The following is a 14,390-nucleotide window of genomic DNA, read 5'->3' as shown; positions in this document are numbered from 1 at the left end:
GATCATCGGCGAAGGGGGCGCAGGGGAAAAGTTACAAAAACGTTCAGTCGTCGGGATCGTCCGGCGCTGTGTACAACAATGATACAATACGAATAGACCGGTCACCGATGTTGCGGGAAAATCAATCTCCTCTTTTGGTATGGAAGCATCAGTACTAGCAAAATAGCCTGGCAAGGCAGAACCAGTACCTGGATAATAGAAGAACAACAGAAAACTTTGTACATTACCCTGCAAAACCCTCTCCTTGACATTTATCCTTCCGATTTCCGTCAATCTTGATCATCTCGGAGCAAGTGCTGCACCTCGCGCTCCTTTGCGTCGTAGACCTCCAGCATGTTATTCTCTAGCTGCGTCATGACCATGTGGAGGCCTGACACCACTGCCATCATGTCCTCTTCAATCGTGTTTCGTTTCTGCATCGATTTTGCAATATCGGACAAAAGCTTGGCTTTTCTCTGCTTCCTGTCAAAACGGCGTCAGCACCCGTCCTTGGCAACTCCCAGGTTGCTGGAGCCGTACCTCCTCCGTTCGTGATCCTCTCGCTCCTGCGAGACTTGGTGCTTAATGTCGTCCAAATCTGCGAGCACTTTGGCGACAACATCTTTCATCCTCACGTCTCGTTCTTTCTTGAGCTTCAAAGGGGCCGTTAGTAGTTCGACTGCCGGCAAACATCTTGCTTGGGTGGCTGCAGTGGCCGAATACCTTGAAGATGCGTTGCTGCGCTGCAATCGCGCTTGAAGCCCCGTCGGAATCCGCAGCACTTCTAGAAGTAGTACGTCGTGCCATTGAAGCTGAGAATCACTGCAGAAACGTATTTCGGACCGGCAATTTCGTGTAATGGCTTGTATGTATCAGGAGAGCTATAACTTGCAAACGAACCATGTTAGTGGGCCAACCGTCTGCCAGCTGGCGGCCTCGACGCCTTTTATTCACGGACAACTTAGTTTCTTAAGTGAGATTGTGAATTAAAGTCATATTTTTTCCACTCTAACTGTAGTTTTGATCCCTTTTATGTTCAGAAACACCTCTTTTTGGTATTAACATGCATCCTCATCAAAGGTTGATACTCTATCTCGTAAGGGCAATGTCGTCTATTCTCAAAATCATCTTCACCGTCTCTGCTGCCAGCTCAATGGCGCTCGTGCTGACCAGCAGCGGCTGAAGAACATTCTCCTTGGAAATGTTGGAGTTGACGCCACCAGACTTGATGCTGACGCCGGCGCTCTTCTCGCCCATTTCGTGGCGATGTCTTAGGTCAGTGACAACCTTGATGCTGTTGAGGCCGGCGTTCTCGGCCAGAGTGGTGGGAATGACCTCCATGGCGTCAGCAAAGGCCTTCCAGCAGATGGCCTCGGTGCCAGTTAGGCTGCGCGCCTGTTTCGCCAGTTGTGCAGCAATCTCAATCTCGGGTGCGCCACCACCGGCGATGAGGGCCTTCTTCTTGACGAGGCAGCGGACAACGCAGAGCGCGTCGTGCAAGCTGCGCTCGGCCTCTTCCAGGATCAGGGAGTTGGCACCACGAACAACGATAGACACGGTCTTGCCGGTCGCCTTGGCACCCATTACCTTGACCATACGCGCTCCAGAAGACGTAACCTCCTCGACCAGGTCAGCACTTCCTAGCTTATCCTCGGTGAACGAGTCGATATCGGCAACGGGCTTGCAACCAGTCGACTTGCAGATGAACTCGACCTCATCGCGTTCAATTTCCTTGATGGCCATGATTCCGAGCTTGGCGAGGAAGTGGAGTGACAGGTCGTTGACGGCATCTCTGAGGATCGACTTTTGGATGAGAAGAACGTTGCACTTGGCTTTCTTGATCTTCTTGGCGAGGTTGAGTAGATATAAGCGCTCCTCCTTGACAATCTTGTCCATCTGGCGGTAGTCGTTGACCTGGATAGTGTTTTCCATCTGCATGATAAGAGTTAGTATGTACAAATCAACCAGATCGAGCATGGGACACATACGTCAGGCTTGGGAGGGCTCAGTTGGAACTGGATGAGACCAATCTTGGCCTTTTCCATTCGAGTCGGCCCACCAGCGTTCTTGAGGACAGACTGGTTGAGCACAAGGCCGTCCACCAGCTCGCTGTCCTCGATTGTGCCTCCGACTTTTCGGATAATGCGAATGTTGTTAAGATCGACATTCTCGGCCGTCTTAAGATCGATCGTCTTCGTTACAGCATTGACAGCCATCGGCCCGAGAAGGTTGGAGTACTGAGAAACAATTTTGGAGGAGAGCGAGGTGTTGGCAGCTTGCAGAAGCGATGCAGTGTCAGTCAAAGAGATGGGCTGTGACATATCGTGAAGGACTTCGACGGCGGCGGCGGCGGCGCGCTGGAACGATTCGGAAATGACAGAGGGGTGGATGCCCTTGGACAAGAGGCGGTCGGCAGCACCAAGCAAGCTGCCGCAGATGACGACAACAGAGGTGGTGCCGTCACCAGCCTCGACATCCTGAGCACCGGAGAGATTGACCAGCATCTTTGCGGTGGGATGCATGACTGACATGCTCTTGAGCATGGTGTTGCCATCGTTTGTGATGATGGTCTTCCCCTTTCCACTGCGAATCATCTTGTCCATACCGCGCGGACCGAGAGATGTGCGTACGGCATCGGCAACAGCTGTCGATAGCAGTTAGTAAGTATTCGAGCACGCCTCGTGCGTAAGCTACACGTCCGTACCTCTAGCAGCGACAATGTTCGACGAGCGAACTGCCATGGGCTTTTCCTTATCCTACGCAACTGTTAGTGGGGGAGCTCTGGGAGCTTGCAGTGAGCGTGTACTGACTCTGAAGGTGGCATTACCACCCGGACCACCGCTTGAAACCTCAGCCGCAGACATTTTCAAGAGATTTCCTTGACCTGGTTTGGCAGAAATATCCTGTTGGGAGCGCGATTGTTGATTGAAAACGGAAGCACTGGTCCACAGGCAACATTCAATCGAAATATCCCACCTTGTCCCTACTCCGCCATTAGCACCACCGCCTGGAAATTTTGGGCTTCGGAAGTGGGGATTATCCATCTTCCGCCACCTTCCATCCTGCCCTTTGCCTGCGCGGCGTGTACACAGTCCCGAAATGGCCTAGCGAGTTTTGTAGCCACTCAGCAACCTGGCGCACTGGAGCTCTCAGGCAGCTGAGATTACGGAATGCTTTGCTCCAGCCAATCCATCACCAAACACACCAAGTTGCGCCTTCACCGTCCTCACACTTTCAGTCTAAACAACAATTCAGACTGTATCGCTCTTTCACCACTTCATTAACGAGCCACACACCACGAGATCAGCGGCGCGTCTATCGTGCGCGTTTCACCATGGTGAGCAACCCATAGCCGCCTGCTGACCTCCAAGGAATCCCATGTCACTGACCACTTCAGCCTTCCGCCACCGGACAAAATTGGGAGAAGTACCAGAAGACCTTCGCCGACGAGGAAGTAGAAGAGAAGAAGATCACACCTCTCAGCGATGAGTATGCGCTCTCGCCGTCGCAGCTTCGCCGTGGCCCTGCTAATCTGCCACCAGGGACATCCAAGTCCTAAAGACCTATGGCGCCGCGCCGTACGGAGCCGCCCTCAAGAAGCTCGAGAAACAGATCAAGGAGAAGCAACAAAGCGTCAACGAGAAGATTGGCGTCAAGGTAGGCTGCAAACTTTCTGGGGCCGCGGCAACACCGAACGCTGACAAGTGCAGGAATCCGACACTGGTCTTGCACCACCACATCTCTGGGACACGGCGGCTGACCGCCAACGAATGCAAGAAGAACAGCCTTTCCAGGTCGCTCGATGCACCAAAATCATCTCGGACGAAAAAGGAGATGAATCCAAGAGCAAATATGTGATTAATGTCAAGCAGATCGCTAAATTTGTCGTCCAGCTTGGCGACAGAGTCAGCCCTACCGACATTGAGGAGGGTATGCGGGTTGGCGTTGATAGAACCAAGTACCAGATCATGCTTCCCTTGCCTCCAAAAATCGATGCCAGCGTCACCATGATGACCGTCGAGGAGAAGCCCGACGTCACCTACGGAGATGTCGGTGGATGCAAGGAACAGGTCGAGAAGCTCAGAGAAGTCGTCGAGATGCCACTGCTATCACCGGAGCGCTTCGTCAACCTTGGTATCGACCCTCCCAAGGGCGCTCTGCTCTACGGCCCCCCCGGTACCGGAAAGACTCTTTGCGCCAGAGCCGTCGCCAACAGAACAGACGCTACCTTTATCCGTGTCATTGGAAGTGAACTGGTGCAAAAGTACGTTGGCGAAGGTGCCCGAATGGTCCGAGAGCTCTTTGAGATGGCTCGCACGAAGAAGGCCTGCATCATCTTCTTCGATGAAATTGATGCTGTTGGTGGTGCGCGTTTTGACGACGGTGCTGGCGGCGACAACGAAGTCCAAAGAACTATGCTGGAATTGATTACACAACTCGACGGTTTCGATTCGCGTGGCAACATCAAGGTGATGTTTGCCACCAACAGACCCTCGACTCTTGACCCTGCGCTCATGCGTCCCGGCCGTATCGACCGCAAGATTGAGTTCTCGCTACCTGACCTCGAGGGTCGCGCCAACATTCTGCGAATCCACGCCAAGAGCATGTCCGTCGAAAGAGATATCCGATGGGAACTCATTTCGCGCCTGTGCCCCAATGCTACCGGTGCCGAACTTCGCAGCGTGTGCACGGAAGCTGGCATGTTTGCCATTCGAGCCCGGAGAAAGGTTGCTACGGAGAAGGACTTTTTGAGCGCTGTCGACAAAGTCATCAAAGGCAACCTCAAGTTTAACTCGACTGCTACATACATGCAGTACAACTAATGTAGTGCATGAAATACAGTCATAATGTACAAATACAAGAAGTTTTGGTGCCTTGGAATTCTGTCAAGAGTCCGCTAGTTTGTTATCTTTTACTGGGAATAAATATGGCATTTATCTAGTAATCATGCAATGGTTACGTGCATGCGTTTTTGTTGCTAAAGAGCTAAAGAAATGTATTTGTTTTCGCCATGTAATAATTACAGTCATAAGGTCCTTTGTACAACCAAGCTCGTTAATGATGACCGCCAGACAGAAATCGTAATCCAACCACTATCACCCAAAACGCCGTCCATGTAATGTGTAAAACTCGCCGGAAATCTGGCAATGCATGCAATGAGGTATATATCTTAAAGGTCCGCTTGAGAATCAGAATGTCATAATATCCTCAGGTGCATTATCCCCTAACAGGCACCCGAGGCAGACGACCTCGCCTTCCGGTCCCTTTTCCACGCAGCAGCGACTGCACACCACCGATCGGTGTCCGCAGGCCGCCCATTCCGGCTGTTTTTGCCTCGTCTGTGCCTGGGTCGGCAGCTCTGGTGGTGGCTCGGTCGGGGGCCGGCCATCAGGGTCGGCCGGGGCAGGCCCGTCGTCGGCGTCCTCCATACAAAACGAGCGTGACAGGGCCGATTGCTCGGACAGCACCGACGCCAAGTCCCCACGTCCATGGCACTGGCGGATGCAGACAAAGCACGTCTGCGCGCAGCAACCCTCGCACGGCGCAAACGAGTCCAGGTCCGACTTCTTAGTTGGCCGGCGAAGGCAGATGTGGCAGGGCGCGAGAACGACGCTCCTCGCCGGCCGGTGCTGGTAGGCTGAGGTAGAGGAGATTTGCGGTGTCTTTTTGTTCTGTGCTTGCTGCGAGGGTCGACAGCGGTGGCGAGGCGTCAGTTCGGAGGAGGTGATATTGCTGGTGGCATCTGCTGGGTCGTCGTGGTCGAGCCGCGTGCGTTTGGACGTGGGCGCGGCCATTCTCCGCGCTGAGAGGCCAAAAGGGGGGTGGTGGCTGCCACCAAAGGAGCAGGATTCGTCGACGTTGTAGCTGTAGAGCGCAAAGATGTTGTTGCTGTCGTCATCATTGTCGTAGTCCTGCCATCGCCGCTTGCTACGAGCGGGAGGCGGAGAGTCGCCGCCAACAAACGGCATGGCGCTTCATCGGCCACGGCCCTGGTAGGCGTGCCACAAGAAAGATGGATGCGTCTTTGTACGACGATGAACGAAAGCAAAGGGTAAAGCGGACGGAAGATTGGCTAGTTAGCAACGTGTTTGGCCTGCTGGAGAAAGACGAGAGGCGCCAGCAGGTTAATATCGAATCGGGGAGGATAATGATTAGGCCGACAAAGAGGAGCCTGTTCTGCTTCGAGGTGGAGAGGCTGGAAGTCCAGGCACCTTGAGGCACTAACTGGGTAACCCGTATTAGACCTCCGAGGAGGTAGGTAGAGCCAGAACTTGCATGATTGAATCGCACATAAAGCTCGCTTATGAACATGCCAACCCATTTGATTCAAGCTTCATCCTCTTCTACAAGAATGCACAATTTAGGCTCGGCACATCGTGCTGCAGTAGAGCAAGAACAGGCCGACCACGAGTAATAAAGTAAAACACCTGATAGTACTCAGGTACAGATGCTTGGTATCACTATTCTCTTCTTAATCACAATATTATTTTTTAAATAATTCGCTGAGGTCATGCCACAACTCTCAGGATGGTGTTGATAGGACAGGCACAGAATGATTCTCGGCGGCGATTCTGGCCTTTATAGGTAGTACTCAATACACTATCAAGACGAATCAAGAACGCCAATCGAATAGTTCGGAGGTCCCAGCTCCTGTACAACACGCAACAACGTTGCTCTCCGGTGAGTACGACTTTTGTCACATTGCAGTATACGTATACAAGTCTAGTAGCTTTTGTTAGCCATGGGTGTGCGGTTCGTGGCATCGCAATTGGCACTAATAAGGAACATACGCACATGTGCGAAATACAGTGCTCGATAGCCAATGCACTGTGCTCTTCTGCGCGTCTGCTTGTGTGGCACAGTGCTTGTCGTAGAATCTCATCTTCAAACATGACCCACTTGCTTCAACAGTTTGCCGCCAGCCTCCTTCCACCTGAACTCTGCACACTCCAAACAGCTTCACTCCGAGCGCGGGCCGCATCATTGCTGTCTTATTCAAGCGGCGCACATTATTTCTGTTCGTTTCCCGTCTATTTCTTCTTCATTATCCCTCGTATCTCGTCCCATCATCTTCAATCCCCCCCTGCCCTTGCCCGTCTCCTCCCGTTTTGTTCAGGGCGTTCATTGCGTTCGCATTTAGCCTCTCGAACCAATTCCGGCGTCCATTGCATCCAACCATCCCCCTTTCTCCACGCGACTCTCTGCGGCGCTCTTTCGCTGCCATTCGATTTCTGCTTCTCGTTTTATTCTCTCCCGCCGGCCGGCCGCCTGTCTACTCTAGAACCACCACCGTCATGTCCACAGGTCTAACATGGCGCTCCAGCCAATCAATAGGCCGCTTCGCGATTCGATTCGAGCTCTGATCTAGCACGTCCTCTAAATATTCGACGAGACTTGGTGGACAGTGTTGTATTGTGTGTCGATCTACAGCGGCACAAATCTACAGCAACCACTCAGCGCGCTGCTCACAATGGACTCGTACTCGTCGTCATTCAGGGACTCCAGGGATTCGGGTCGCTCCCCGAACATGGATCGGCCTCCTCGCGCCCGCGAGGAATCCCGGGGCAGAGACGAGCGCTCCGATATTTTCTACCGCAATAGATCTCCTGGTAAGGCGCTCCTTCTCGCAGTAAACCCTCCTGTATTTTGTGCTGACCTTGTTATCCAGGCAACGAACGACGAGATCGCCGTCGATCTCGCTCTCCTATCGACAGATATGAACCTCGTACCCGCCGAGACGACCGCGATGATAGGAGACGCGGAATCTCTCCTCCTTCGAGCATTGACCGTTATATTCCCAACCAAGACCACACCCCAGCTGGGACTCTTGTCAATCCCGTGCCGAATCCTGCTCAACTTCAGTATCAAGTTGGCTTCTCCTTCTTCAGCGAATGGTGGCGCATGAATGAAAAAGTGAAAGAAGATAAAGAGCGCGCGCGCACCGGACGCCGCCGAGAGCCTGAGCGGCCGCGCGGTGCCCGTGAATCGCAAGAAGAACGAGACAAGGAAAAGGCGCAAATTCAGGCTGCCTATGACTTATATAAGGAAGAACTCCAGGCCAAGATGGCTCGCGCCTTCGTCAATGAGCATAATAAGGAGCAATGGTTTAAGGAGCGATATGTGCCCGAGATCCGAGATGGCTTCAGAGCCAAGCTTAATGAAGTGAGACGAGGAGCTTACAGTCAATGGGAGCAAGACTTGGAATCTGGCACCTTTGATGAATTTTCCTTGGAGGGTATTCCTAAAAGCGAGAGCAATGGAACAGGTGGCATCATCGAAAAAGAGGAGGGCGAAGCTACCGCTACCAACGAAATTCTTGGCGTCAGTGATCTTGTTCCAGCTCATGGCGCAGACATTCGCGATGAAAACCAATTCCAGCCAACTCTTCTCATCAAGACCATTGCGCCTCATGTCAGCCGTCAAAACTTGGAGGAGTTCTGCAAAGAGCACCTTGGGGAGGAAGAGGGTGGTTTCAGGTGGTTGTCGCTGTCGGATCCGAACCCGAGCAAGAGGTATCATCGCATCGGTTGGGTAATGCTTCATCCGTCTTCTGAGTCGATAATGCATGTTGATCGAGCTGATCCCAAAGATGTTGACGATGGTGAGGCCGCTACTACACCTCCCCCTGCCTCCACAGCTGAGAAGGCCTTGGAAGCTGTCAATGGCAAAACTGTGAAGGACGAGGCCCGAGGGGACTTTGTGTGCCATGTTGGTGTACACAACCCGCCTGGAAACCTAAGAAAGAAGGCTCTTTGGGATTTATTCTCTGCCCCTGAGCGCATCGATAAGGACTTGCTCCTCGTGCAAAGGCTTGTCAACAAGTACGAGGAGGATTTTGGCTCAGACTTCCAGGCCATCATCAAAATCGAGGAAAAGGTTGAGAGTCTCAGGAATTCAAACCAGTTGAAGCCTGCGGTTCCTCCTGCGCCACGCAAGAAGGCCACCAAGAGGAAAGTACTGTCGATGGATGAGGCAATGGATGAAGAGGGGGGGGAAGACGGCATGGCTGTGGACGATGAAGACGATGAGGGTGCCGTGGATGAAGATGAAGTTGACGATGAAGACATGCTGGTCAAGAAGAAGCAGCTTGATCTTCTCATCGAGTACCTGCGACGTGTCTTCAACTTCTGCTTCTTCTGCGTATTCGAGAGTGACTCCATTCACGAGCTCACACGCAAGTGTCCCGGTGGTCACTTGCGTCGCCCTCGTAGCACCCTTTCTAGCTCGGCTAGAGAGGTTGCAAAGGCTAGCGCTAATGGCAGTCCTTTCCCTGAGAGGAAGCGTGCTGAGGGAGAAGAGGATTTCGATTTGGAAGGTCCAGACACTGAGAAGAAATTCCGCAATACGTTTAACAAAACCGAACAACAGCTCATGCGGGCTTTCAATTGGGTCAGAACATTTGAGGACAAGCTTCAACAGATCTTGGATCCTCAATCGTCAGACACTCGCAAGCTGGGCGGACGTCCGGTGGATGAGGCCGTCGAGGCTGAGCTCGCAAAGCACGTTAAGCAGGAAGATGAGCACAAATGGCGGTGCAAAGTTCCAGAATGTAGCAAGTTGTTCAAGGAGGAGCATTTCTGGAAGAAGCATGTCGAGAAGAGACACGCAGAATGGGTTGATGGGCTGAAGGAAGAGTTTGAACTGATCAACTCGTATGTCCTTGACCCATCACACATTGCGCCGTCTCGCACCGACGCAAACTCGAACGGACATTTCCCCCAGCCTAATGGCAACTCTGCAGCGGGTACCCCTCGCGGTTTCAACCTGCAGAATTTCTCTACAAACCCGATGATGGTGCCAAGCTTCGCGGCTGGCGGAGTCCCACATGGCTTCCCAGGCGTGCACGGCAACGGGTGGAATGGAGGGGATCATGAGCGCTCCAGTGGCCCCATTCGACGCGGAGGCATGGCCAACCGGGGCCAGTACCGCACCGGCCCCTATGACCGACGTGGTGGTGGTCGTTTCGACGGCGGCCGAAACAGGATCGGCGGTTCTCGCTGGGGTGACGGCGCCGGTGCTGGTGCTGGTGGGCCACGTGAGGCTGTACAGGGACGAAGCTTGAAGAGCTATGAGGACCTTGATCAAGTCTCTGGAAATGGCGGCGGTGAGCTCAACTATTAAACGATGGTTCACCACGTTGGGCGCAGGGTTTGGTGATTGGCATCTCAAGCTGGAGTACCACTAAAAGCAGTCAAACGGTTGGTCGCGGATGGCGTTAGTTGTATCACTGGAAGTGCGATTGATTTGGATCAAAGTTTGCAATCTGAAAGGCCCCAATGAGCCATGTATTTTTAACTAGCTTTCTTCAGGTATGGCCTGGAATTTATCCCTTTGCTTTAAAAAGATGCTGTTTAACCTTTTTTGAACGATCACATCCGTCCGAAGCGTCCGAGGGATCTGGTTGGTGGATCTGCAAGTATCCGGCTCGGCCCAATCACAGCAGCCGATAGGCCGTCCAGCCACTTTTGACCCCACGCCTCCAGACTTTTTTTCTTTACCAGCTACGTTTCGGTGTCTGCGATTTCCATTCATCAGCACAACCTGGGACGTTCTGCATATTCTACCAAGATGGGGTTGCTCCAGGACAACAAGAGGTATTCAATGTCCCTGCCCTATCCGCATTTTTTGCAAAAATATTTTCTCTAACCTAAGTGTTTTCCCCTCCCAACAGTCGCAACAAAATCTCCAACGACCCAAACAATACGAAATGGATGCGCGACACCACGACCTTTGGCCAAAAGATTCTGCGCGCGCAAGGATGGGAGCCGGGCCAGTTTCTCGGCGCCCAGGACGCGCCGCACGCAGCGCTGCACTCGGCCGCGAGCGCCTCGTACATTCGCGTCGTGCTCAAGGACGACATGAAGGGGTTAGGCTTTGACCGGGCCAAGGCCAACGAGGTGACGGGGCTGGACGTCTTCTCGGACGTGCTGAGCCGCCTCAACGGCAAGTCGGATGCCGCGGTGCAAGAGGACAAGGACGCGCGTCTGGCGGTCAAGACGCATCGCTATGTCGAGATGCGCTGGGGCCCGATGCGCTTCGTGCGCGGCGGGCTGCTGGTTGGCGACAAGCTGCAGGAGGCGGAAGAGAGTGCGGAGAGCGAGTCGGCCGGGGATCGAGGGGTGGAAGAGGCCAAGGCCAAGAAGGAGAAGAAGAGCAAGAAGCGCAAGGCTGAAGCCGAGGCCGAGGACGCCGACACCGAGGTAACAGAAGAGACGGAGAAGAAGCGCCGCCGCAAGGACGGCGAGGGGGACAAGGCAGACAAGAAGAAGCGCAGCAAGGACGAGAAGAAGGAAAAGAAAAAGTCGTCAAAACCCAAGGTCGAATCCGACGACTCCGACGACACCGGATCCGACGAAAAGGCCGCCAGGAAAAAGGCCAGAAAGGAAAGAAAAGCCATGAAGAAGGAGAGGCGCGAGAAGAAGGAGGAGAAGAGGCGCCGCAAAGTCGCCAAGGCCGCCGCGGCTGGCAGCCCCGACAGCAGCGACTCTGATTCCGACTCTGGCGCCACCGCCTCGGCCACGCCCGCGACGACATCGGGGACGTCGACGCCCCTAGGCAACCGCAACTTTTCGCGGTCGCGCATCATTGCGCAGAAGCGGCGGGCGATCATGGACACCAAGGCCCTGGCCCAAATCTTCATGATCAAGGCGTGAGTGTGCGTGCGCGTCTCTGTTTCTGGCGTTGGGGTTTTTCGGGGAGCATCGTATACATTACATCGGCAATGGCGTTATTCTTTTCTTGTTTTTATGGGGGTATATTGAACAAAAGTCTGCTTCAATTGGAGGCACATCTGCATTGCGCGGCAGTTTCTAGATCCAAATTTCGTCGTTGAATAGAACGAGGCGAACCTTTGTTTGGGTATGCAAATCTTTGATCAAAGCTATCTTCATGATTTCTATTCTTTCAATCTCGTGTAAATGAGCATTTCCCAATGTTTTTGGTATTCATTATCCTTTATACATTTTTGTTTCCTTTTTATTTCTTCTACCAAATCTACTCCTTGTCTAGTCTGACGGCCGGGTTCCTCTCGATAAAGTTGAGGTCAACCTTGTGGCCGAGCAGCTCGCGAATGTTGGAAATCTTGTACTTGATCATGGTCGGGCGCTCCAAGCTCAGACCCCAGCCAAAGACGCGCATGTCCTTGGGCAGGCCCATGGCCTCGAGCATCTCCGGGCGGAACATGCCGCTGTTGCCAATCTCGACGAGCTTGCCGAGGCCCTTGTGGTAGCTAAAGATTTCCATGCTGGGTTCGGTGTAGGGGTTGTAGGCGGGCTTGAACTTTAGGTCGGTAATGCCCATCTTGCCAAAGAAGATTTCCATGAATTCCATCAGGCCGCCGAGGGTCAGGCCGTAGTCGGCAATGACGCCCTCGACTTGGTGGAACTCGGCCAAGTGGGTGGCATCGACCGTCTCGTTGCGGAAGACGCGGTCAATGGAAAAGTAGCGAGCGGGGGGTGGCCGGCCATCGGGGCCCTTTTGCGAGGCGAGCTTATGGAGGAGCGCGGCCGAGATGGACGTGGTGTGGGTGCGCAGGACCAGGCGCAGCGACTCGTCGGCGGCCCAGGGGTATCTGTATCCGATCGAGCCGTACTTGCCGTCCTGGTGCACCTCCTTGACATTGTTCCAGTAGGCATCGGTGTCCTGGCCGGGCTCCTGGGGCCGGGGCCGGTCGGCGACCTTGGGGTCCGAGATGTAGAAGGTGTCTTGGAGGTCGCGAGCGGGGTGCTGCTGGGGCACGAAGAGGGCGTCAAAGTTCCAGAATCCCGTCTCAACAAACTTGTTGGCGGGCATCTCCTCGAAGCCCATCTCGAAGAAGATTTGGCGAAACTCGTGGCGAACCTTGTTGAGAGGGTGCAGGGCGCCGGCATGTTGGTCGGCACCGAGGGCCTTGAAGTTGTAGGGCTTGAAGTTGGCCGTCTTCCAGGCGCCCGAGGTGATCATTTCCGAGGTCAGGTCGGTCTCTTCTTTTTGGATCTCGAGGGCAAACTTGGGGCCCTTGTCAGCCTTGAAGCTGGTGATCTTTTGCATTTTAATGAGCTTGCGCTTCTTAAGGTCGGTGATGGTCTTGGCATCGCCAGTGCGGTCCTCCTTGATCTTTTGGAGCTGTGTCCGGGTAACGTCTTGGATCGAGTCGGCCTGCGCAGGGGATTCATTTAGCATACAGTGGTTTGGTACTGCCGGGCAGAATGGCTTACAGTAGCAACGAGCTTGCCGTCCTTGTTCTTCCCAATCCACTTTTCTCTGAAAGCCTTGCCCTGGCCCAGCTTGGTGACATTCTTGTCGCCAATGGCGGCCTCGAGCTCCTGAACAGACAGGCCATCCAGGGCCTTGCGCAGGGCCTCGAAGACGCGGGCCTCGTGGCTGCCGTGCTCGGCAATCTGCTCCGCCTCGGGCTCAAGGACGGCCTCCTCGCGCTCAATGGTCTCGTAGGTGATCATGGAGCGGGAGGCGAGTCTGTCGAGCGCGGCCTTGACATCCTGCGATGCTAGCGCGGGGAACGCTTCAGCGGTCAAAATTGGGCTCTGTGTGGACAGAGCCAGCAGGATCTGCGTGGCGAGGTCGCCAGAGGTGGCCATTTTTTTCTCGGGCAATCGGTCAATCGGGCAGGGTGCAATATATCGGTGGCAGCTCGTACGAGGCCCGTTTCGAGGGGAGGTGGTGATGTTGGGCCGGCTTGTCGAAAATGTTCTGAGTCACCTTAACAAAGTGGTGGGCTACCCAAAATGCATGCCACCTCGCAGCCCATGGCTCCCCAAGCAAATGGCGGGGCTTGGCGGGCAGGACCAGCAAGCCGGAATTAGTGTTGATCCAGTTCAAGAAGGCAACCTTTCCTCCCGTAGCTATGTATGATCTTGAAACCAACCTGCTTGTTTCTCAAAAAGTATTACATTAGAAATTAATGATACATTATTGAAAGTATGCTAGACTCATTTCGTTTGTTTGTTTACTTGCTCATCTATCTTCATCTTCGCGGCTGTATTTGTGCCTTTTACGAAGGAAGTTATACCTCTCTACCTGTAGGTACACCTGGACAGATGACAGAAAGGGTCATACTAGGGAACATTGCTACCTCAAGTGCATGTGTCAAAAACGTGACAGGATTACAATATGTTCGTGTTGAGAAATACTTTGCCCAGAACTCGACCAAAGTTCCTAAACTTTTAACATTTTCTCATTCAACCTACTCTCTTTTTTTCCAAGAGCGCGCTGTCCATTTAGGCCCTCTGCCGAATCCGCCACTTTACGTCCTTGTGGCTCCCATTCCATTGCTCCAGTAATCAGCCGAAGCTTGAGCTTCGCCGCCACAGTCTTCAACTGCAACTCGCAACACAACGACGCCGCTCTTCCATCGCCAGCTTCATGGAACCGGCACGCTGACGTCCACCTCTTCTGTTCTCCTACACAGTACG

The 14,390-nt window shown here is 53.6% G+C and overlaps 9 protein-coding genes across 9 annotated transcripts; 5 read left to right on the top strand and 4 right to left on the bottom strand.

The window, feature by feature from the left end:
- Window positions 1-269: 269 nt before the first annotated feature.
- CCM_06205 (uncharacterized protein) lies at window positions 270-786 on the bottom strand (the record flags this gene model as incomplete). Its single annotated transcript, XM_006671346.1, has 3 exons — window positions 270-462; window positions 520-632; window positions 703-786. 3 exons carry the CDS (start codon window positions 784-786, stop codon window positions 270-272), a joined length of 390 nt encoding a protein of 129 aa, XP_006671409.1.
- A 282-nt stretch (window positions 787-1,068) lies between these two features.
- Window positions 1,069-2,843, bottom strand: CCM_06204 (T-complex protein 1; the record flags this gene model as incomplete). The annotated part of the gene is made up of 4 exons (XM_006671345.1): window positions 1,069-1,911; window positions 1,968-2,623; window positions 2,684-2,735; window positions 2,790-2,843. The coding sequence occupies 4 exons, from the start codon at window positions 2,841-2,843 to the stop codon at window positions 1,069-1,071; spliced, it is 1,605 nt and encodes a 534-aa protein (XP_006671408.1).
- A 306-nt stretch (window positions 2,844-3,149) lies between these two features.
- On the top strand, window positions 3,150-4,802 carry CCM_06203 (26S protease regulatory subunit 7; the record flags this gene model as incomplete). The annotated part of the gene is made up of 5 exons (XM_006671344.1): window positions 3,150-3,187; window positions 3,235-3,316; window positions 3,377-3,468; window positions 3,522-3,636; window positions 3,690-4,802. 5 exons carry the CDS (start codon window positions 3,150-3,152, stop codon window positions 4,800-4,802), a joined length of 1,440 nt encoding a protein of 479 aa, XP_006671407.1.
- A 366-nt stretch (window positions 4,803-5,168) lies between these two features.
- CCM_06202 (uncharacterized protein) lies at window positions 5,169-5,948 on the bottom strand (the record flags this gene model as incomplete). Its single annotated transcript, XM_006671343.1, has 1 exon — window positions 5,169-5,948. One exon carries the CDS (start codon window positions 5,946-5,948, stop codon window positions 5,169-5,171), a length of 780 nt encoding a protein of 259 aa, XP_006671406.1.
- Window positions 5,949-5,992: 44 nt separating this feature from the next.
- CCM_06201 (uncharacterized protein) lies at window positions 5,993-6,568 on the top strand (the record flags this gene model as incomplete). Its single annotated transcript, XM_006671342.1, has 2 exons — window positions 5,993-6,103; window positions 6,521-6,568. 2 exons carry the CDS (start codon window positions 5,993-5,995, stop codon window positions 6,566-6,568), a joined length of 159 nt encoding a protein of 52 aa, XP_006671405.1.
- Window positions 6,569-7,450: 882 nt separating this feature from the next.
- CCM_06200 (uncharacterized protein) lies at window positions 7,451-10,101 on the top strand (the record flags this gene model as incomplete). Its single annotated transcript, XM_006671341.1, has 2 exons — window positions 7,451-7,589; window positions 7,649-10,101. The coding sequence occupies 2 exons, from the start codon at window positions 7,451-7,453 to the stop codon at window positions 10,099-10,101; spliced, it is 2,592 nt and encodes an 863-aa protein (XP_006671404.1).
- A 447-nt stretch (window positions 10,102-10,548) lies between these two features.
- Window positions 10,549-11,633, top strand: CCM_06199 (G-patch RNA maturation protein; the record flags this gene model as incomplete). The annotated part of the gene is made up of 2 exons (XM_006671340.1): window positions 10,549-10,574; window positions 10,652-11,633. 2 exons carry the CDS (start codon window positions 10,549-10,551, stop codon window positions 11,631-11,633), a joined length of 1,008 nt encoding a protein of 335 aa, XP_006671403.1.
- A 340-nt stretch (window positions 11,634-11,973) lies between these two features.
- On the bottom strand, window positions 11,974-13,556 carry CCM_06198 (phenylalanyl-tRNA synthetase alpha chain; the record flags this gene model as incomplete). Its single annotated transcript, XM_006671339.1, has 2 exons — window positions 11,974-13,116; window positions 13,176-13,556. 2 exons carry the CDS (start codon window positions 13,554-13,556, stop codon window positions 11,974-11,976), a joined length of 1,524 nt encoding a protein of 507 aa, XP_006671402.1.
- A 151-nt stretch (window positions 13,557-13,707) lies between these two features.
- CCM_06197 (uncharacterized protein) lies at window positions 13,708-14,358 on the top strand (the record flags this gene model as incomplete). The annotated part of the gene is made up of 2 exons (XM_006671338.1): window positions 13,708-13,824; window positions 14,200-14,358. 2 exons carry the CDS (start codon window positions 13,708-13,710, stop codon window positions 14,356-14,358), a joined length of 276 nt encoding a protein of 91 aa, XP_006671401.1.
- Window positions 14,359-14,390: the final 32 nt, after the last annotated feature.

Source organism: Cordyceps militaris (genome assembly GCF_000225605.1).
Source record: "Cordyceps militaris CM01 unplaced genomic scaffold CCM_S00004, whole genome shotgun sequence".
Classification (NCBI taxonomy): Eukaryota; Fungi; Ascomycota; class Sordariomycetes; order Hypocreales; family Cordycipitaceae; genus Cordyceps; species Cordyceps militaris.
The sequence above is the reverse complement of the archived record's forward strand: the minus strand, read 5'-3'. Positions and strand labels throughout refer to the sequence as shown.